The 23,826-nt window shown below is 37.5% G+C and overlaps 1 protein-coding gene across 2 annotated transcripts in view; it reads left to right on the plus strand.

Annotated features, from left to right (window-relative positions):
- Ubqln1 (ubiquilin 1) overlaps positions 1-21,554 on the plus strand; it is a 41,996-nt gene extending 20,442 nt beyond the window's left edge. Inside the window, exons 3-11 of one of the 2 annotated variants that reach the window (XM_005387960.2) lie at positions 243-358; positions 4,497-4,759; positions 5,943-6,101; positions 6,287-6,521; positions 12,158-12,300; positions 15,445-15,528; positions 16,705-16,820; positions 17,053-17,221; positions 19,589-21,554. In XM_005387960.2, coding sequence (XP_005388017.1) covers positions 243-358; positions 4,497-4,759; positions 5,943-6,101; positions 6,287-6,521; positions 12,158-12,300; positions 15,445-15,528; positions 16,705-16,820; positions 17,053-17,221; positions 19,589-19,741 — 1,438 coding nt within the window. In that variant the 3' untranslated portion in view covers positions 19,742-21,554. The remainder of the gene's footprint in view (positions 1-242; positions 359-4,496; positions 4,760-5,942; positions 6,102-6,286; positions 6,522-12,157; positions 12,301-15,444; positions 15,529-16,704; positions 16,821-17,052; positions 17,222-19,588) is intronic. The other variant, XM_005387961.2, reaches the window with a different exon arrangement.
- The last annotated feature ends 2,272 nt before the right edge of the window (positions 21,555-23,826 follow it).

Consider the following 23,826-nt stretch of genomic DNA (forward strand, 5'->3'; position numbering starts at 1 on the left):
TTTATGTGCGTGTTATACTAAAAAAGAGGAGGAGCAGTTGTAGTATATTTTGAATTTAACAAGGTTTTGCTGTGTTCCTTTGTTTTGTTCCTAATGCTTAGTTACTTCAAGGTATTTTACTTCATGGTAATTTGAGCTGGTCTGGGAACTAACCCTTTATATTTTTGATGTTGGTATTTCAGAGGTTTTTTTAGAAATAATTAGCTCCACTCCTTACATTGCAATTCAATTATTTTTCCTAGGTCTCAAGATCATTCAGCTCAGCAGACAAACAGCACTGGGGGCAATGTTAACACTTCATCCACTCCAAACAATAACTCTACATCTGGTTCCACTACTAGCAATCCGTTTGGTTTAGGTATGTGTCTTTAGTTATTTTTATAGGGATGAAAACAAAGCAGAAAACTACTCTCCCCTGTCATGGTGGTTTTAGATAAAGTGACAGAATAAAACATTAAGTCCTTTTAACAACAATTTAAAAAGCCTTCTATAATTTCTGTAATTGAAGGCATTAAGGAAGTAGTTGGCGATACAGGTATGGTTGGTAATTTGTGTTGGCATTTAAACAGTGGTCAGTTAGTGACACTTTTTTTTTAAATAATGAAAGATATAGTGTATATATATCTCATCTGTCCACTGCATAATTGTATCTGAGGAAATTTAGCTAATTGTTGATTATAAATGATCAAATGAACAGTAATTATCTCATTTGTAAAATGAAGATATTAGACTGCATTAGTGAATTTTCTAATTTCCTTGAATGCATGGAGGGACTGTGCCCGAGAACAAGCCCAGTGATTAAGGATTTTTCTGTATTAGCCAGAACTACTTTTCTTGTATCAGTGTTGTATGTTGAAATTCTGTGAGAGATTTTATTGAGGAAAAATAGTGAGAAACTAACAAAAATGAACTAGATAGATGAGTGGCTTAATGCTTGTTTCAGTTCTTAAGTTACATGACGAGTATATAGTTCATTAAGTGGTGGTTTTTTTTTTTATATTCACAGTTTTCACATATCAAGGAGCTTTCCACAGATGTATTTTCGTAGTTCAGTTGTCCTATGTCAGATATGTATTGGAACAATTTTTGAGTATGGCATGTATTGGCATATTCTCAGTTGCTTTATTTTTTTCCCCACTAATTTAAGTGTTTGCTGCTCTTATTTTTTTTAAAGATGTTACGCTAAATGTATCTCTTTTGGTTGAGGTGCAAATAGTTTTACATGGCAAAATTACTAGCGTGAAAAATGTAGAAAGATTAGGAAGAAATTGGTTAGTTCTCAGATTTATAAAAGGTATTGTTGGGATAAATTTTTCTACTCTTCACTTCATAGGAAATAATTTTGAGGGTTAGAGAAGCTTTTCATTAATTGGTTTGAGACCACACACCCCTAATTTCTGTCTTAGGGGCTTTGCTCCATCATCTATACCATTTACTTTTATATTCACCTTTTCTTTTTGCTGGTGGTTCTCATCTGTAAAAGCCATAGATTCCTACTACCATTCTTTCTTAGCTTACCTTCTCAGCTATCTTTGGAAAAGGCCTTTTCTATTTTTTGACTCTTATTTCCCTCTCATTAAGTTAACTGCACTCTATTTTTTACTGCTATTACTTCACTGAAAATTTCTTTGATAAAGTTGCCACCGACCTCTTAGATTCCACATGACCCTTGATTTTAAATCATCTTTCTAGTGCTTCCAAATCTCTCTTGAGATTTTCTTCATTTAAGATACTTTCTGTCTCATTTGTCTCTGTGTCATTTGTCGGTGTGTGCGCCCGTGTGTATGTAGTTTCCTGTTGCTTACACAGTATTGATACTGTTTCCTGGAGATTTTTTTTCTCTTTCCTGTTTGTTCTTTCTGTCCTATCCTAATTATTCCCAGGTGCGTACCTCAGCCTATGAACTCTATGCTTTATATTTTTTGATACTAAGTAAATCATTTAGCCTGTGTTCCCTCAGTAAACAAACACAATAATGTAGCATCTTGCTCCTCAGATGGCTATTTTGCTCCACCAGTCTCTTGCTTTTGTGTGTGTTTTTTTCTGTTTTTTTTTTTTTTGTTTTTGAGACAGTCTCACTATGTAGTCCAGACTGGCCTGGAACTCAGCAGTGGTCCTCTTGCCTCAGTCTCACAAGCACTGGGATTACAGGTGTGCACCACCACACCCAGCCACAGTCTCTTGGTGCATAACCTCTTCTCTGCCCTACACCATGTTACTCCTCTTTGTCACTTCTTGATGCAGGCCCTATGTTTTTTTTATGTGTAATGTTTGCTCTGTTTCCACAGTGCTGTTAAAAAAACAGCTCAAATGATTATTCTTTTTCTTTTTTTTTTGGCTTTTTTCTGGTACCGGGAATCAAACTCACGACCTTGCGCTTGCCGGCAGGCGCTGTGCCGCTGAGCTAAATCCCCAGCCCCTCAAATGATTATTCTTACCCCCAGCCCCAGTTTATCCCAGCGGACTCTGCTCTGAGTTATATTCCTAGCCTTTTGTAATTGTTATTTTGAGACAGGATCTCACTAAGTTACCTAAGCTAACCTTGAATTTAGGATGTTTCTGCCTCAGCCTCCTAAGTATCTGGTATTAGAAGCATACACGGCCATGCTCGGCTCTTTTAAGTCTCTTGAAAGATATTTCCTTGTCTTCATCCTCATTTCTAATATTTCAGCATTTATTTAAATCATGGTGTGATAAGAGATGATCCCGAGTGCTGTGCTTATTGCAACAACGCTTAATTTCTTGCCACAAAGCTTTCTTGCTTGCTACATGTTTTTAAATTATCTGTGAGAGCTGATCCATCTAGCCTTTCAGAGACTCAGGCTAATGGAATCCTGCTCTCTTATGGCTATAGCACTTGGAACAAGGTGGAAGAAGCAGCTGAAGAATTTCAAGCTGGATTAGCTCTGCTTTGACCAGAAGTGCCACATATCATTTCCTGAAGTCCTTTGGGCATAACTTGTCACCTGGGCCTGTCCCGGTGCAAAAGAAATACAAGTCTGTCCGTGGCATTTGTGAGCACTGCTGCGTGCCATACTGGTCATACTGAATTTTTTGGTGGTGTCAAGAATGCCTTAGTGTGTTTATTGCTGTGTTTTTTGTATATATCATTCATTGTACCTCGTATTAAATCCCTCCAGTCTTCATCACTTCTCTATGCCAAAGTGTTTTTCAAATTCATTAGTATCACTTCTTTGGAAAGCAGCCAGTTCAGTTATTTACTATTATTATTTTTTAACTTTTTTTTATACTGGGAATCTAACTCAGGACCTTGAGCTTGCCAGGCAGGCACTGTGCGCTGAGCTGTATCCCTGGCCTGTACTGTATTGTAATAACCTTTGTGAATCAAGGTTGAAGTACTTACTCACATGCGTGTAGGCTTTTTTCCCCTTGCCTATCTTTCTTCTTATTCCCAACATGTAGCACAGTTCCTGGCATATACAGAAAGTGCTCGTTAAGTGAGGAATGCATACATTTGTTTGGTTGTATAATTTCACAAGTAAACTTTGTATGATAACTACCTCAACGTTTTCTTAAATATATTAGGTTTCTCTGATATAATGCCTTTTAAGAGTTACCTATTTCTGTAGTTATGTCCTTGCTCTCATCTTCATAGCAGTAGCTCTGTTCTAACCCGATCTTGTAGGTGAATTCTACTTTCCAAATTTAAACTAGTATTGTGGAAAGAGATTATTAGAAATCTTGTCCCATGTAAATGCTGGTCAAGAGCTCTACCACTGAGCAATATCCCCAGTGTTTACCTTCCATAATCCTTTTGACTTGGAGGAAGAGCCAGAAGTTGCGTGGTGCCAGATCCAGTGAATAAGGTAGGTGAGGATACACCATGATGAGTTTATAAGGTGGCCTTCCAATTGGATGGCATTTGGCAGTAGCATTCACAGTAGTTTTGATCACACCTTGTAAAGATACTAATGGAAGAGAACTTCCACAGCTGTTAGCAAGGAAGGGGCAAGAATGATGATGGGGTAAGTGTGTTTAAAGTTAGGGGAGGTTTTGAGGAGCATTAATGGTAAGGTATCTTTTACTGTCATAAATTAGAATTTAAACATTTACTATATGCTTTGATTACCTCTCCTGTATTTTACTACAAACATGAAAATGTTTTTTGGCTTTGATCACTTACATTTAAATTTCAAAGTATACACTTCTGGCTAATTTCAGTTACAGGAATTAAAAATGTGTAAGTAATAGGAATTGTTTTTTTAAATTTTTTTGAGACAGGGCCTCGCTATGCAGTTCAGGCTGGCCTTGAGCTCACTTTGTAGCCCAGGCTGGTCTTGAACTCACAACAATCCTCCTGCCTCAGCCTCCTGAGTGCTTGGATTACAAGGCATGTGCCACCATGCCCAGCTTTAAAATGGCTTCTTGCAGTGGAATATTGAATCAGTTAATAATTTTGCATAATCATATTTTAGCACAGTCGTGATGATAAAGTTTCTGCGTCAATTTGTTTTTTTCCTTCCTTATCCTCTTAGGTGGCCTTGGAGGGCTTGCAGGTCTGAGTAGCTTGGGGTTGAATACTACCAACTTCTCCGAACTACAGAGTCAAATGCAGCGACAGCTTTTGTCCAACCCTGAAATGATGGTCCAGATCATGGAAAATCCTTTTGTCCAGAGCATGCTCTCAAATCCTGACCTGATGAGGCAGTTAATTATGGCTAATCCACAGATGCAGCAGTTGATACAGAGAAACCCAGAGATTAGTCATATGCTGAATAATCCAGATATAATGAGACAAGTAAGCGGCAAATTCGTTCGTTTAGCTAAAAAGTTGTGTATTTGTTGTTATTTAATGTTCCATATTACAGAGATGATGTTATGTATACTGTCAAGCTAAAGTAAAGTCCTAATTCTTGTTTGGCCGTAACCTCAACAAATATTAAATTTAGATTATTTGAACTCTGGATTTTCTGCTATATTTGAAAGTTAATTTTAAATAATTTATTTAAAGGTGTAAGAAACAAGTCCAGTTCTGGAGATGGGCGGTTTCACTCATAACCAAGTGCTTCCTTCTAAATAGTATTTGAATGATAGTTTGCTTTTTGAGCTGAAATCCACCAGCGACTATTTAAAATGTTGTTTTTCTTTTTCTTTTTATATTTTGTCGTCTTTGAGACAAGGTTTCACTATGTGTTCAGGCTGGTCTTAAACTCACTTTGTAGCCCAGGCTGGCCTCGAACTCACAGCAATCCTCCTGCCTCAGCCTCCCAAGTGCTAAGATTATAGGCGTGTGCCACCATACCTGGCTAAAATGATGTTCTGGATTAATACTACAAAATTTTTGTTTTAAAGCTCTGGTAACTTTCTTTTTCTTTGCTTTTAAAGCTCTAGTAACTTTCATTCATGATTCTAGAATTGATAGCGCTTCATTCTATAAAATTGAGTGTTTCCATGCACTGAGTGTAAAGGAATTTTGCTTGTAGGAGATCAGAGAAGGCAGAAGAAAGTAGAAATGGAACAAAAAGCAGATTGGTTGTTGCAAACCACTTTCCTTAAAGGTAGTTATGCTGATTCAGGTTAACTAGAATCTCCTGTTATATTTTTTAAAGTAACTTTTTTTAAAGTTTCGTTTGATCATGTAGCACTTAACATAAGTGACACCATTCTGGTTTTGTTGCTGCTGTTGTTTTATTTTTGAAATAGGGTCTCACTACACCATTCAGGCTGGTTCTGAACTCACTATCTAGCTGAGGTTATCCTCAAATACATAGCAATCCTCTTGCCTCGGCCTCGCGTGCTGGGATTACAGGCGTATGCCACCAAGCCTGGCCTGACACCATTCTGATTTGGTCTAGTGTTCAGGGCCTTAGTTCATGAGCCTCCTAGTGCAAAACATGGGCCACTTGTAAAGTATAACACTGTTTAATATAGGGAAATGTGTGTATTTCGGTGTTTTGTTAAACTGGAAATCTTTTTCTTAGACATTAGAACTTGCCAGGAATCCGGCAATGATGCAGGAAATGATGCGAAACCAGGACAGAGCCTTGAGCAACCTAGAAAGTATCCCAGGGGGATACAATGCTCTACGCCGCATGTACACAGACATTCAGGAGCCGATGCTGAGTGCTGCGCAAGAGCAGGTGACCCACCACCTCCAGGATCAGGCCCTGGGAGTAGCTCTGTCTACCACACATGTTGTGTGTTACTGAGGGGTGTTTTCATAGGGAATGTGATTGCACTGGAAAACAGCTCCATACTTGTTATTTTATTCCATATTTGTTATAATACAAATTTTCTTTATGATTGTTGTGTCTTTTATTTACAGTTTGGTGGTAATCCATTTGCTTCCTTAGTGAGCAATACATCTTCTGGTGAAGGTAGTCAGCCTTCTCGTATAGAAAACAGAGATCCACTACCCAACCCATGGGCTCCACAGACTTCCCAGAGCTCTTCAGCTTCCAGTGGCACCACCAACACAGTGAGTGGCCCTGCTAGTAGTGCTACCAGTGGCACTGCTGGGCAGAGTACTACTGGGCCAAATTTGGTGCCTGGAGTAGGAGGTATGTATATAATAATTCGTGAGTTTTTCATTGTCCTGACTTACATAATAATGAAAATACTGCTATACAGTTCTTTGTGTGTTTGTGCTTTTATGTATTAAATACATACATGCCTTTTGTGAAGTATCTTTTCCACATTGTAAGTTTTGTGGGGTATTGTTTTGAGAGGGAGGATAAAATATACTCCATAGAGTGCAAGGTGTTTGACTTATGTACATTGTAGTATGATTAAATCAAGCTGATTAACATATATATGTCACTTCATATGCTTATTCTTTTCTTGAGTGAGAATAGTCTATTAGCAATTTTAAAGTATTTAGTATGTTAGTATTATAGTCAATGTGCTATGCATAATTACATGCTGTACCTGCAAAATTTTAAAAGCAGTAATGGGATTATCCTAGTTACCAGTTGCAGAGCATGACTAGGGAAGCCAGAAGTAGTGGAGGGAGCTTGATTATGGGTTGTTCAGGTAACCCAGAACATGTAAAATGATGGCTGAGGAGGTGACCAAAAGAAAACATAAATAAGGCAACTATCCACTTACGGATAAAGAAAAAGGGGCGGGGAGAGAGAACTGACCTTACTAGCTTGGTTATAAGGATTTTGATTGAGATGTAACTTACATAGATTTTGATATGCAGTTTTGAACATTCCATGACTTTATCCAGGTTACCGCTGTACTAAATAAGACATGAAACATTTTTGTCACCCGAATAAATTTGTTTTTATACTTGCTTTTCAGTTCTCCTGCCATATAGGCAGCCATTATAAATTCCTTTTGCCATTTTCAATTAGTTTTCCGTGTTCTAGGAATTCATATAAGTGGAATTGATGCAATATATAGTTTTTTTGGTGGGGGGAGGGAGTCTCGTTTTCTTTCACTCTGTTTTGAAATCTACCCATGTTGTGTGTCTAGTTTATTCTGTATTGGTCTTGTATGGGAATCATTACAATATATGTGACTTTTTCGTGGTTAGCTGCACTCCACTCTACTTTGTACAGCTGAATAGCACAAAGAATTAGAATTCAAATGTGGAAAACAAACTTAAGGTTTCAAAATGGACTAAGCACAGTACATAGTTGGATCTTGGAGGTGACTGACAGTGTAGTGTCTGGAGACCTTAAAATTGGGGCATCTGCTGAGTTGGAATGAAGTCAGATGATCTGTATAATACTAAACTTCGAGTATGGGTACAGTTAGGAGTCACGGGTGTTGTGTCTATGTTGTTCTGGGAGAGATTGGTCTTGGCTTCACCCTTAAATAATTCTTGTTGGAGTTCTTGTTGAATATGTTTGCGTTGTGCTTTCTTTAGTTTTGCTCTGTGTTCATAGCAGTAGTGTGAAAAAAAGACCAAAAAGACTATAGCATATTGATTCCATTTAGATGTATGACTCTTAAGGCCTGGATCTGGGCTTGGATGTGGGTTTATAGTGAACAGCTTCTGCTTGCTTGTTTCTCAGTGAGCATAGTTTATTTCCTCTGTGGTTGCTTCTGGTGTCTTTGGGCAGATCCTTGGAGCCTGAAGTGCAATAATCCCGGTGGTTTCCTATGCTTAGATCTAGTAATAAGCACAAAATTTTTGTTTTCTAAAGGTCTCTTCAAACACGTGAAGGTTAATCACCTGGGGGCAGTGTAATGGGAAAGGTGACGGAAGATCTGCAGGGGCAGTCTTGTATTTTCACGTGCTTATAAGAGAGTGTTACAGAAGTAGGTGATGGACTTCATTCATCAGTAATAAGCTTTAGCGCAGGAGGGAACACATTATCGCTGGTGGTGTTGCTAGAGCATGTGTTCCCTGAATTTAGTCTGGTTTCCTTTTCTAGATGAGGCTCATTAAAAATCAAGTTTCCATGTGTTTATGGCAAGGTTTTTAAGATCTGTTTGTGCAGTGTGTCCAGAGATTATGTTGTACAAATGGTAAGAAGTTTACTTCTGTCCACTTTTCTCTGGACAAGACTTAATAAATGGATTTTTTTAAAAAGCAGGGTTCTCCTATATGACTGAGGCTAACCCTGAATTCATGATCCTGCTGCCTGAGTCTCCCAAGTGCTGGGATTACAGGTGTGCACCACTGTACCTCATTGTGGTATCTTCTTTTCCAACTATTCATAGTTAAAGAAGCAGGTGCTAATTTTATCCATGAATTAGGTCCAATATCATTAGAGTAACAGTTTTAGTCCTTGTGTTAGTTTTCTGTTGCTGTAACTCTTTTAAAAAATTGCTGATTGAAGAATGAGAGTGGTGAGAGCAACTGACGATCACAGTGGTAGATACCCTTTTATAAAATACAGTGTGCACCTTGCGGTTTCTAGATATAATATAGGTTTATAATAAACATGGAAGTAGTACTACCTTTTGTTTGTTCTGTTGAGACAGGATCTCACTTTGTAATACAGGACTTGGCCTTGAACTCAATGTGTAGCATGGGCTGCCCTGGAACGCACGGCAATCCTGCTAGCTCAGCCTCCGGAGTGCTGGGATTATGTGCGTCACCACACCCAGCTCCAGTAGTACCATTTTTAAATCAAGAAAAAAAACCCTGTATTCTGCTTATGGACTTCATTCTTACTGTCCTTTAGGGAGAGATTCATTGTTCCACTTTAAAATTACAGAGCAGAGATTTTAACTGATACCCTAATAGACTGTTGAGTGTTTTTTCAAATAATGTAGTTGTCGATAGTAGCAGCTTTTGTCTAATGAACAAAAACTCAGTTTTACAACTTGTTACTGAGGTTTTTAATTTGCTAATTTTGCTAATGTTCCAGTGTTTCATGTTGATGTTCCCGTCAGAGGAAATGAACATATTCTGTCAAATTGTCAAAATATTTATACATTACTAAGATATTTACTCAGTTCTTTGAAGTTTGGCACATAATACCTATATGTATACACATGTAAAGGTGAAATTCCTGACTCATCTTTTCCTGCAAGCCCTTAATCTTGAAAGTGAGGAAATCTTAGAGCAGGAGTGGCCAGATGTTTTAAAGGTTGTGCCAACAGGCAAAATTGGGACTATTTTATCACAAGGAAAGAAATCACCCCATTTTTTATGGTAACATTATAATACAGCACTAATCAAGTATTTTACTCAAAAATAGCTACTAAGGAGAAGAATGGACTTTTAGGGGATAAGATTTTGTTTAATTGGGGCCACAGTGTTCTGTATTAAAGTTTTGCAAATGTTCATCTGTTAGTACTGATGTGATCAGACTTCTGTGTCCTTTGAAGTATGAGTTCATTCCCAAAGTATATGGTTTTAATAGTATGTATATTCATCAGTTTGAAAGGCATTTATAGAATTCTATTAGATGCATTTGCATTTAGCATGCCATTGCATTGCAGATTAATCTTCACATTGAAAGTAACATTTGTTGACTCATGAAGAAGCAAGGAATACCGTTCAGAATCATTTGCAGTGTTTTTAAATTGAGTTGGTGTTGTGCCCAATATCTCGAATTCTTGGATGGGGTGGTTCTCCTCAAAGGCTGTACATCTGTTTGGCTGCTGATGACATGCCTTGATTGACTAACAAGGCACTGAGGAACTTAACTTTGGTTGCAGCCTTATTTTCAGCTTTTCCTTTTGCAAAGACATTTAGCTGCACTGAGATACTTCATTTTAATTTTATAATTTTTCTGATCATTGCTTTCCTATAAGTAAGGAATACTATGATGTTGTTAGTCTTATAGTATCTATGTGTGCTATATATTCTTTAATGCCATTACATAATTAACAATGTTTTTCTCTCATTTGGTAAGATAACTTACTGTGCCTTGAAAACATGACACTTGTAGTCCATTTACCTTTTTTCTTTTGACATGATGGGTACGCACTGGTAATTACAAGGACAGTTCTATGTGACACGAGTTATAACTGAGTCACTGATTTGTGGCACACTGATCTGCAGTGTGAAGCAGTGATTTTTGCCACAACCTGTTACATATGTTCCTATCTCTGCTTTCTTAACACAAAGGCACCCATGGACAGTACATGAGTTTGAATGAATGGTCTAATAAAATGGTATTTATAGACACTGAAATTTGGATTTCAGATACTTGGCACAATTCACAAAATATTTATATTCACTAGACTTGTTTTTCCTTACCCACTTAAAAATGTAAAATTTTTACCTTATTAGCTGTACAAAAAGTTTGTAGGTCAGATCTGCCCTCCTGTAGTTTGCCAACTTGTTTTACAATATTCCTGGACACTGCTGTAGGGAATAAAACTAAATTGAAATTTCCGACTTGAGAAAATAGGAAACATTATAAACAACAGATTCATAATAAAACTTAAAGATATGTGGGAGAGTCAAGGGTTTTAAGTCCAGTAAAAGTATGTTAAATGGAAGAACAAAATGGAAAGGAAAAAGCTAATGACTAGTTAAGTCAACATAAGTTTTCTAGTCAGCAGTTGAAAATCTGGACAGAAGTTAGTTTCCAAACAGAATTTGCCTAAATAGGTGAGTCATCACATTGAATTCATGTGAATGTAGCTAGCTGTAGCTCCCTGCAAAGAAGAGAAGAAAAAAGTGGTCACAGCCACTCTGTAAAGTAGTGACGTTTTCTCCATTTTACAGATGGGGAGATGGAATTGTGAAGAAGCTAAGTAATGTGCCCAAGCTTACGTAGTTAGGATGGGTTTGAACCTAGGTAATGTAGGTCCAGATGCTGCTTCGCCCCTGTGCTCTGAGGTTTCTTAAACGTTAAAGAAGTCTGCTGTTTCACTCAGTGAATTGTCCCAGGACTTCTAGAAAATCGGGGTGGAGGCTTTGCCACCTCTAAATACAGAGGTTTCCTTCATTCTTCAGTGTGACCGTGAGTGCTGAATGTGATTGTTACTGAGAATGATCTTCAGACCTGGAAGACAAGTAGGCTCAGACTTTTAATGGTATTTTTCAGTGTGTACAAAGAAGTCCTGCTTCGGCATACGTTCCCGTACCCCTCACAGATGCCTAAAGCCACAGAGTGCTAATCCATATATACTATTTTTCCTGTTACACATACATGTACACAAATTTAATGCTTTTTCTTTCCATCTGAATTAAGTACTTACCATGAACCGTGGCCATAATTTGCAGTTTGAGGAATAACAGCAAAACTAGTTATGAACTTCTTTTTCTTCACAACTTTAGAGACAGTTTTTTTTTTTTTTTTTTGTTACTGTAGATCTTAGCAGCCTCATCGTGATTTTTTTTTCTTGTCATAAACCTTCACCTTTTTCCTTAGGAGAGCACATTGTGTCTCTCACTAGGCAGCGACGCAGCTCTTGTGCTTTGGTACTGAGTAAATAAGGGTTGCGGGATACCAGCCCTGCTTGTAATGGACAGATAGGCAGCACCTGCACTGCGGCTGTGCTGCACAGTGGGCACAGAGCAGGGACCTGAGTGAGAGACGTCGTGCTGCTTAGGACAGTTTAAAATTCCTGTCGTATTATTTCCAGGATCTTTCTTTCATTTAATATTTTGGGACCAAAGGTGACTGTGGGTAATTAAAGCCAAATGGAGTGAACCCCTATTAATAGATTATACTCACCCATAGTTGCTAAAATTTACATGTAATGTGTATTGTAAGTTCTAACTTTCGTTTATGTCTTCCTTAATTTGTCTTTTTTTTCTACAACAAACTTTCAGCTAGTATGTTCAACACGCCAGGGATGCAGAGCTTGTTGCAACAAATAACTGAAAATCCACAGCTTATGCAGAACATGTTGTCTGCCCCCTACATGAGAAGCATGATGCAGTCCCTGAGCCAGAACCCTGACCTTGCTGCTCAGGTGAGTTTGGAATTGCATTAGAAAGGACTGCACAGTGCATGAAGTAATAACCTAGTCCAGTGATGGATTCTGGCACTTTTGTTTGTGTGTTCTTACTGCACTAGAAATGTAGGTAAACTATATCCCCAGTGTTTTGGACAGTCATTTCTTTGCAATAATTATATGTCACATAATAGCATTTCTACCATTCATTGACTACAATGTGCTGTTCATCGGCTTAGAGTGTAGTGCAGATTTATGTTGTTATCTGTACATGATGAATGACAAGGTGAGTGTAAAAGTTTCACGTTGTTTCTTGAAGATACGGTCTTCAGTGAAATGTGAATCCTAAAAGTGATGAAGAAAAATGTCAATACAGTTGAAATGCTCGAATGTAATTATATTTTTCAGATCATGATGGTCATGCTAAACATTGTACCTATAAATCAGCCTGAAATTGTTCATTGAAAGCAAAGGAGGGGTTGTGAGAATACTGTTGTCATTCTTTTTAACATAGGTCCCTCTACTCGAGTTAGGATACTGATCTTTTATTAATTTTTTAATTTGTTTGTGAAAAGACTGTAAGTAAGAAAATTAGTGACTCTCAACACTGGCCGAATCATTCAGGATCACTTGGGGAGCTTTAAAAATAGTATTGATGCTTAGGTTTCAAAGCCCCCTCCTTAGAGGATTTTGACATAACTGCATTAGATACTTAGGTGCCTCAAGTTTCCTCGGTAATTATACATCAGTGGGCTTAAAAACCAGGGGAATGTGAAATAAGCCTTGGTTATCTGTAGTTTATATTGCCTGTTTATTAAAAGTAATTTCTGGTCTGGTGTGGTAGTACATGCCTCTAATCTCAGTTGCTTGCGTCTGACGTAGGAGGATTGCTAGTTTGAGACCATCCTGGGAACTTAGGGAGACACTGTCTCAAAAATAAAAAGGTAGGTAGATAGGGCAGGGAATGTATGTAGTTCAGTGGTAGAGTCCTTGCCTAATACACATGTGGCCCTTTATACATAATCCCATTTTAAAAACCTTCATTATGTCAGATGAAAAGATTTTTAGTGTCTAAACTGTAAGATCACATTGATAAAAGTATATGGCAGATGTCTTTGAGATATAATCTTTCTTAGTAATTTCTGCCCCCAAAAAGTTCTAAAATTGAGCTGGGTGTGGTGGTGCATAACTGTAATTCCATCACAGTGGGAGGCTGAGGCAGGAAGACCTGCCCACATTCAAGCCGAGCTTTTGCAACTTGTGACTTAGTGAGACCCTGTCTGAAAATTAAAAAGGGCTGGAGATATAGCTTGGTGTGATAGCCCTGGGTTGGGGTAGGGGGAATGGAATCCAATGAGATAGCATTGGATGTAAATACAGAGCAAGTTTTTAGGAAAACGTTCATATTTAAAATTTGGCATATCATAGATACAAAGTGCGTTTATGAAAGGTTATGTTAGTCATAGGAAAGTTACCCGACCAAGTTGCTACTATTAAATGCCTACGTTTAATGTATTCAGAGATATTTTTGATAGTGAATAAAGCTGAAATGTTTGCATTTGTTTAAAATAAATGTGGAAGTGTTGCATGTAGAACATTCCTATTCGTATGTCTGTAGGTGTATATTTGGCCAACTAATACTTGGATGTGATCTTGCTTATGCAATATGATTTAAGCAAGTACATTTCCAGTTAAACATGGTACTTTAATAACCAAAATGTGACAGTTTTATAGTTTTTCTATTTTGCTTTTGATTTTTATGTATTCAGATATTGTCTGAAGCATTAAAATTATTAACTGTGACGAAGTCAGGTAAGTTAGAAATATCCTAATCAAACGAAAAATTTTTTTGAGGAAAACAAATAAAACTTAAGATGACATGCTTTTTCTAGGTTAGTTTAAGTAACACAGATCTTGAAAAGTAGAAGTGATAATTCATTAGTATGTTTGTAAAAAGAAATACTGTGCTTTACTAAATGAAGCAGCAGGTTGGTTGACCTAAATAGCCATTACTTTACTGTGAACTTATTGATCTCTTTGAAATAAATTCCATGTATCAGTAAAACAGTGTCTAATTTCTTGCTATGATTGTTGTGTTTAAAGTAACCGATCAGCCTTGCAACAACAGATGAAGTGAAGGAGGGAGGGGGGGTTTCTCTCTTCCAGTATTTACATATAGTTCCTCTTATATATGGTTAACTACTGGAGGGCAAGGATCATTTCCACCCCAGACTTTGGACAGGTAAATAGGCTATTAGTAAATCATTGTCCTTTGACTTTTTACTTTGGGGGAAATGGTATAAAGGTTTATTCGAAGCTATGAGAATTTATTAGTTTCTGGTTTTGCTGATTGTGTATTGTAATCTTATTTTCAGGTATTACAACACTGTGCTAACATTGGCCCTGACTTTTAAATTCTTAACACCTGTTTGAAGGTTAGGCGATATGCCACTTCTCTCATCTCTGGTGGTAGTGAGGTGAAATCCAGATGCTAATCTTGGTGTTCTCTAATGTATTTACATCTTCCAGGTCTTAAAACATTTTAACTTTCCCCAGAGGATAGTTGGTGTTATGTTTTGGCTGATTTTTCACCTAGCAGCTCCATTTTTCTGACAAGTTGGTTGCTGTTCTGTGGTGTTACTTTTCTGGACCTAATATTGGCTGTCTTGCAGTAGATTACAGGTAGATAGATAGATACAGGTAGATACAGTGGTTCCAGATCTGGGTTTTTTCTGTGCTTGCCACTTGGGTGTTGAGGTTTCTAAGCAAGCCATGTACATAGTTCCATGTTTTGATGTTTATTCTGTCAGTGTAGCAGAAAATGTTTTTTCACAAGAGCCAGTTAACTCCCTATTTTTGCTTGAAAGGCAGAAATTCATCTTTGCTCAGGGAGAAGCCTAAAAAAGTGATTGTTTTTACTTTTTAGGATATTGCATGTCATTATCATACCATGCTCATTGAGAGAGAAGATGCCTTGTTTTTTGTTTTTGCCCTGGAAATCTCTCTTATGGACAGTATTTCCACTTCTCCTTTTTTATTTATGTTCTACCTTCCTTCCTTTGAAGTGCCAGGTTGGGCATTTGGAGGAAGATAGAATATTAAACAAGGTACATTACTTGTTTGATATTTCCAGTTAAAATTGTTTGAACACTTGCCCCATAGATGATGCTGAATAATCCCCTATTTGCTGGAAATCCTCAGCTTCAAGAACAAATGAGACAACAGCTCCCAACTTTTCTTCAACAAGTGAGTAAGAAAAGATGCTAGCTATCTTCGGTAATGATTTGCTTGAAATAGTTTGATGATGAACATTTTCCTTGCTCTTCTGGCTGATAGCAAACAGAGTAGAGCAGTACTGCTCCCAGTTTGCAGGGAATTCAGCTTGATCCTATCTAAGCCCCATTTCACTGCTGGTCTTTCGCTTATGTTTCTTAAACATAAATTCTGAGGAAAGAACCATTTTTATTTTTGATTTTGAGGGTTCAGGATTTTGAATGCTTTTGTTAATACCATAAACCATTTCCTTTCACTTTACTAACTTGAAGTGCTTCCTTGTGTCATGTTACAGTCTGTGGTTTTAACCTTGAGTAACAAGAAAGAGCTACCCTATTCTATTTTACAGGTTTGGTTTCTTACTAATGTTTTAATTTTTTCCAAATTAGTAGAATGCCTATTTTCAGAGGGGTAGAGCTCATGTCCTCACATTTGGAATTAGTAAGCTTAATATTGTTAGTGTTGTCATACAAGGAAAGTTTTACTGTAAAAACATACTTGAGATTGCCATGGTATTTTATTATTTAAGAAGATAAAAGTTGTGGTTTTGAAACTGGTAGTGCTGAGGCTTTATATATTTATGTAAATGATTCTTAAGCCTGTAAACCATTATCCAAGGTTAGTTAGTGTCCTTGATCTTACTGTAAATGATAAAAGCCAACTTTTTGGTCAGTTATATGGTATATATTTGGAAGTTGTAAAGCTAAACTCAGGATATGTGTATTAACTTCAAATGTGGACCTATTGTTTTGAGTGTACATTTTTGGTAAAATTATACTTCAGCAACATGTAACACTTGGTCAGGAGGAATATGTGGCTTTCACCATATTACCATGTTGTGCAGTTGGAGTTTGTCTCTTAGAAATAATACTTTCTTCTTCTGTTGGAGAAGGGGAATTGTTGTGGTATCCAGAGTAGCTCCTGATTGCTTTTCCATTATGACACTGGTTTTCATGATGGACTTGGGAGGAGGTCAAGCAATGATTTGCACAGTTTTGCTGTGAAAGAGGAGGATGTGTGTTTATTTTGGGAGAGAAGTTATGGTTTACCAGTGTCTAGGAGCAAGGTTTTAGATTTTCTGCAAAAACATAGCAAAGAAAAGTTGTAAAAGTTCACCCTTTGTAACCATTGGTTTTCTTTATTCCTTAGATGCAGAATCCTGACACACTGTCAGCAATGTCGAACCCTAGAGCAATGCAGGCCTTGTTACAGATTCAGCAGGGTTTACAGACTTTAGCAACAGAAGCTCCTGGCCTTATCCCAGGGTAAGTTTATTTGGGGCAGATTATGAAAGTGCATAATGGTTACCTTCTCTGAAGATTCAGATTTGATGTCCTGCTTTTTGATTTTTTTTTTTTTTTGGTTGAGATTAGTTTCACAGTTTTCAAAGTCACAAATACTTAACTGTAAGAGGAGTGTTACTATGTTAAAATGTAAACCAGATGTACCGTCTGGTCAGGGCTGGCCTCTAGGTTAGACTCTTTGTCCTTTTCCTAGGTTTACTCCTGGTCTGGGGGCACTAGGAAACACTGGAGGCTCTTCTGGAACCAATGGGTCAAACGCTGCGCCTAGTGAAAACCCAAGCTCCACAGCAGGCACCACTGAACCTGGACACCAGCAGTTCATACAACAAATGCTGCAGGCTCTTGCTGGAGTAAACCCTCAGGTGACAGTTCTTTTTTCTGTTAAGGTTTTGCATACCTTCACAGTAGAACATTCCAGAAGGAAAAAAGAAAGTGTCAGCCCTTTATTGTTTAGGCTAAGAAGAGCATGATTTTAATGATACTGAGTCTAAAAGTAAGCATTACAGAAATAGTTAAACTTTGATGCTTTATTAGGTACTAAAGGAAACCGTGTTATGCATGTAGAGCAGAATGTTTAAAGGTAATCTTTTATTTTTTTAGAAGTAGCCTTTTAGAGATGCACTCCTCTTGAAGTCCCTGTCTGAAATCATTTGAAATAGATTTTGTTTTGTATGAAAGTTTCTTGGGGAGGAATAGAAACTTGACTATTATTCTCAATACCTCTAGGATAGTTGTACTCAATTCTAAGAATTTGTTTCAAAGTAAAATACAGATTACTTCACCTACTGCCCACCATCATACTGCCCTTTGTGGTAACTTGTGTTAGACATTTCTACACCCTAAAAATGCAGACCTCTTAATAATGTTTTTACATTTATAAACATTATTGGCCTTACTAAGAAAGTGCCATTTGACAAACATGATTGCCAGTTCTAACCTAAGGTTGCCCCTCAGACTACTTCGTGGAATAAAGTCTGTTAAGGTTTGTCTACTAGATGCTGAATTCTACCACTCCCTCAATTAGTATATGTTTGCAGTGCGCAGCAGTTAACCTCTGTTTTGTGGAATTGGTACCTATATATATTGTATTTTAATCATTTGCTATTCCCTTTCCTTGCTTTTCCTTGTTCCTTCCCTGCTTTTCCTCATCCTCTTCACCTCATCTGAAGTGTGCCTTTCTCTTTCCTGCCACCTCTTCTTTATTTTATTCTTTGTTTATATTTTGGGTTTCTCATATGAGAGAAAGCATACAATATTTACCTTAAGTTAAATCTGTGTCTGACTTTAAGTCTGTGTCTGACTTACTTCAGTAAATGTTCCGGTCTCATGAACCATCCATTTTTCTGCAAATTATGTGAATTCATTCTCCTTTATGGCTGAGTAAAATTACATTGTGTACAGGGGTGATCAGAAAATGTGGTAGGGCTGGGGATATAGCTCAGCAGCATAAGTGCCTGCCTGGCAAGCGCAAGGTCCTGAGTTCAATTCCCAGTACCAACAAAACAAAAAGAAAAACAGAAAATGTGGTGGATGTTTAAATTAAAAACAGTTAATAAAAGATATGTTACCATTAGTCCCATTAAATAATACTCCCCCTCACTTTGAACAAACACATCCCATCATTCTTGCCACTTTCTGAAGCAGTTCTAGAAGTCCTCTTTTGTGAGTGTCTTTAGGAGATGTGGTTGCTGTTGCTAAGTGGCATTCAGTGGGAAGACAGGCTTGTAAAGAGGTATGGTGAGTCCTCATCCATCTTACTTACTGGATCTGGCACTATGTGACTTGTGGCTCTTCCCAAAATCAAAATGATTGTGAAGGGCAAAGTGCATCAGAAAATGGTAAGAACAATGGAATGAGTATTCAAAGCAAGGGAGAGTATGTTGAGGGAGGTTAAAAGATTTGGATATTAGAATTGTTATGCAGAGCCAGGCACATGCTTGTAATCCCAGTGCCTGCAAGGCTGAGGCAGGAGAACCCTGAACCCCTGTGAGTCTAAGGCTGGCTTGGGCTGCAAAGTGAGTTCAAGGCTAACTTGAATTGTATAGTGAAACCTTGTTTCAAAAAGACAATAAAAGAAGTTATGTAAGTTGAACAATTTCTAAATCTGTTAATAAGTTAGCCAGGTTTGCTTGCTTGTTTTTTAATTTCTGAAGAAAGATTTGATGTGACTGAACTATAACAACTGGGGATATAGTTCTTGAGCCTGAAACTGGAATCAGAAGATTAGTACAGAAATTTAATATACATTCTAAGCCTCATTGGAACTTCAAATTTTTATATGTAAGGACACTGGCTTATAAAAAAGTTACTGAGCAGGCCAGCAGTTACACAAAAGGAAGCATCTAAATAATTCTAAACTATTTGCATATATGATTGAACCTGGGGCCTGTGCATGCTGAACATGTTCCCTACCACTGCCCTGCATGCTATGCCTTATTTTTTTTTAAACAGAATTACATGATGTGCAGGTGTAAAGTGACTAAAATTCCTTATTTTTGCATACCAGGGATTGAACACAGGGCCCTGTATATGTTGGGCAAGACCTCTACCCTTGACATATATTCCTAGTCTAGTGTCAGTGGAATTTTAAATATGTAGGATATGTTTCAAAAGAGGAACATTGCTTTTAAAGCTCAGTGTATCAGCATGTTAAACAGTTAAATTTTCTAAAAATTTAGGTATGACATGGACTGCTTTCCCTGAGAATTTCTCTCTCTGTTTTTTAACAGCTACAAAATCCAGAAGTCAGATTTCAGCAACAACTGGAGCAGCTCAGTGCAATGGGATTTTTGAACCGTGACGCAAACTTGCAAGCACTAATAGCAACAGGAGGTGATATCAATGCGGCTATTGAAAGGTTACTGGGCTCTCAACCATCATAGCAGCATTTCTGTATCTTGAAAAAATGTAATTTATTTTTGATAACGGCTCTTAAATCTTTAAAATACCTGCTTTATTTCATTTTGACTCTTGGAATTCTGTGCTGTTATAAACCCAATATGACGCATTTTAAGTTGGAGTGCAGTAAGATGTGGGTTTTTCTGTGTTTTTCTTTATGGGAACAGTGGGAATCAGTGCTTTTCATTTAAGGCTACTGCATGCAGCAAACACTTCTGCATTCATTGTAATTTTTTTTTAAAGCGTCACCTTTTATAGTTGGGTGAACAGATTTGTCCTGCATCTGTCCAGTTTTTTTTTTTGCTTTTAAAACATGAGCCTATGGTAGTAATTTATGTAGAATAAAAACATTAAAAAGAAGTAAATCATTTGCGCTCTATAATTTGTGGTACAGTATTGCTTATTGTGACTCTGGCATGTATTTTTGCAACAAATGCTGTAAGATTTATACTACTGACAACTTTTGCTGTATTTGTATACAGTATAGAGCGTGCATATTTGGGACCACATTTTTAGAAACTTACTGTGTGATAGGTTATGTGCGCAGAGTATTATAACCAATGAAGTAAGGCAAGGACATATTCCTAAAGCTTAAGAGTTTCCTAACCTGTGTGGAATCTTACAGTGTCTTAGGTGACAGCACCCAGCAAAGAATGCCAGATAAGTACAGTAGAGAACTGATTCTGGTTACCTGTTTAGGGACAAATAATTGTACAGACAGCATAATGTAATGTTGTCTCAGCATTCACAGTGGACTGTAAATTACCTTAATCCTGTTAAGATGGAAGAGCTCCGTAGTTTATAACCCCAAACGCCTTTTCCTAGGACTTTCAGCTTCTCCCATGTGTAGTTAAGAGGCATTACAATTCACAATTGAAATGTTGCTTTCACTTTCACTGAAGGTGTTAATGTTTCAGTTACTTAATCACCATATTAAAATAGAACTATCTTTTGGGTTTATCAGTTTTCTCTTGCACAGGCAGTACATAAATTGAAAATTATTTGTGAGCCACTTGTTTCTGAAGTGTTTGGATAGTTCTTTGAAGAAATAGTTAAACATTGTGCTTTTCAGAGCCTCAGAGAGGGGAAGGTGGGGGAGGGGGGCAAAATGGAATCTATCCTGGATTGGGCCAGCCTAAGTAATACTGGCAGCCAAGATTCTGTTAGAATTTCTGTGCATTTAGTGTAGTAATGAAGTATCATTCGGGTTGAAAAACAAAGAGCCGTTGTAACAGTGTTGAGTGCATTTGGCTGTTTTGCAGCCTTTTTCTTCCCTTCCCGGAGAAGTTCTGATTGCCTAATTCTCAGACTCTTGGGGTGATACATTCCTTTAGGACCAATTAAAACATAACTTAAGGGTCAGTAATATATCTGGCTGACTCTGGTTCAGTATTCTCTTAGGTCATTATATTCTCTTATGTACAGTTACAGGAATTACAATGTTAAAGTAACAACCTAAAAGACTTCGGACCAACAAAATCAAGGAAAATACCTGTTGAATTCCATTAATTCTATCAGTTGCTTGCTATTAATAAAGATCAAGAGGCCAGATTGCCCACCAGTCCCCGCGCAGTTGTGACACTTTCCCCAGGAGGCAAATGTGTTCCAGAGGTCGTGGAGAGGCATGGTAGATGCTGTTAAAGATGGTGTTCTGTGGCTTTGCCCTTTCTGCCTTATGCCTCGGGCTGGTTTAAAGACTTTTGTACTGATGATTGGCAGTATACAGTGTGGGACAGTGTCATAACCAGTTTGATGATTTATTAAACACAAAGTAACAATAAATCTCTAGCTTTTACACTTGCTTTGTCTTGTCTCTTTTGTAGAAAGACTTCAATTTACATTCTTTAACTATATCTTTTAAAGGTTATTAGAGTTGATTTATCCCAGATTTTATCACAACATAATTATTCTTCAGTGATTTTCTTTAAGCTTCCCCAATTAAAGTGTTGGGTACGCAACATGCTCTGTTGTGGTATGTTAAAAAGATAGCGCATTGAGAGATGATGTGACCTGGGCTCTGCTTTTTTTGTTTGCTCCTAGTTGTGTGACTTTAAGCAAGGCATCATGATTTCTTTATTTTAAATGCAGTGGTGAGGCCTGCACAGTATCCTAGATTGCACAGTCTCCACCTACAAACTACTACAGTGGCATTTAGAAAAAAATTTTTTTGTTAGGTCCTTAGATCTAGAGTTTATCCTATATTAAAACATTTGTTAAGGGTATTCAGAATTCAGCTGATCTCCTACTTAGAGTTTCTGGGCTTTCTAGTGGTATGAAAGTGTGCACATTGAGTAGAAACCCTAGTTCAAATTTTGAATTTCGATATTTTTCCTAAATTAAAAATATATGTTCCAATATTGAGCTGCTAGGGCAAGAGGTGGCAGCAGTGAAGCCATACCTCCCAGTGAGGAATGAGGGTAGAAAAACTGTTCCTCTTAAATATGCTGTGATGTTAAGTTATGGTGTTCAGTAGGTTAAGTGTATTACATGCATTTTAGACTTTGTGATATTTTCCTCTTACGTTAGGCGTATCCAGAAGCGAGTAAGGTGAGCATCTATACTTGAAATTTTTCTAAAAAGACACTGAAAATGCTATAGGCTTAAATTGTTCTCATGTCACATTATTTAGTACAAATTGAAAAAATACAGTGGTAAAAATAACACTTTGGTATCTTTCTGTTTCTGTTTTTGTTTTTTGAGAGAGTCTTGCTCTGTAGGCCCAGGTAGCCTCAAACTCCTTCCTCAGCCTTGGAGTGCTGGGATTACAAGTGTGTGCCATGGTTTAGTTTCTAGTATCTTAAACTAGATATGCCTGGTTTAGTTTCTAGTATCTTAAACAATAGAAAATACCTAGCAATCAGATAAATGTCAGCTGGCCTTTGTATATTCAGAATCTTGGCTGTGAAGCTTACTTTAAGTATGTAGTGAAAGAAGTCTTGATTAGAAGAGACAGTGCTGTGATTAGAGGCCAGTCATAACAACATACAACAAAATGTGTATTTATATGTTAGTAACAAGTAAAGCTAGGCTCTGTGTGTGCACATACACTTGTATGAACTTAACAAAAACAAGTTGGTATGGTTAAGGTAGAGAAATACTATGTATTGTACTTAACCCTCAGAGGTTAATAAATATGATAAATGTTAAGCATCCTACACTGAAGAAGTCTATTTAAAGTTGTTTAATCTGGTGTTTTCTAATTTTACTGGACCACTGCTTCTACTTAACTAGTTTTCAAGGCAGTGCCATATCCAGTGAACAAACTACGGGAAGAGCTGACTTAGCAAATCTCTCCTCTGCTGTTCCTCATAGGTACTTAGCTATTTTCTTTGGCTTATATAAAGGTTGCCATTCTTTCTGGGTTCAGTTTTAAAGTCTTCCCAAACTTTTCTAACCCATGAGTGATTTATTATGAATTATTTAGTGTTTACCGGCGGCGGGTACATTTCTTCTCATTTACCTTAGGACACTATTTCAGTTTTCTGCTTTGAAATTGTGTCATGGTTACCTAAGTAACATCAAGTTCTCAGTTTCTCTGTTGTCGTCTTTTCATAGGCATCCATTTCCTCAGAAAGTTAACATTTATTGAGTATTTGTTGAACACAAAGTTCTTGGCCAGTTTCTCAAAGTATAATAAAGGGTCTGTCAGTGTGAGGCTTGCATGATAGAATGTAGGAGGACAGACAGTAAACAAAACACATATATTGCTTACCAGATAATTTTCAATACTTTGGTGAAAAAGCAGCAGCATAAAGAGGCTAGGTCAGGAAGAAGGTGATCTTATTGGAGGTAGCCAGAGAGAGCCCAGTGAGGGGGTGGCACTTCCACAGAGATTAGAGGCATATTTTGGGGGATGGTGTGTGAACAGTTCGCCAAACAAGAGGATTAACCAATGAAAAAGTCCTGAAACGTGAGTGTCTTAAGTATGTTTAGACCACAAGGAGTCCATTGTGTCTGGGCAAGGTGAGCTATAAAGAGAAAGCAGTATAGAGAACAAGACTGGAGACATGTGGGGAACGGCTCAGGATTTCAACAGGGAGGACTTGTTCATACATGAATTTTTGTGTCC

This window comes from Chinchilla lanigera, unplaced genomic scaffold (genome assembly GCF_000276665.1).
Source record: "Chinchilla lanigera isolate Chin_1 unplaced genomic scaffold, ChiLan1.0 scaffold00031, whole genome shotgun sequence".
Lineage (NCBI taxonomy): Eukaryota > Metazoa > Chordata > Mammalia > Rodentia > Chinchillidae > Chinchilla > Chinchilla lanigera.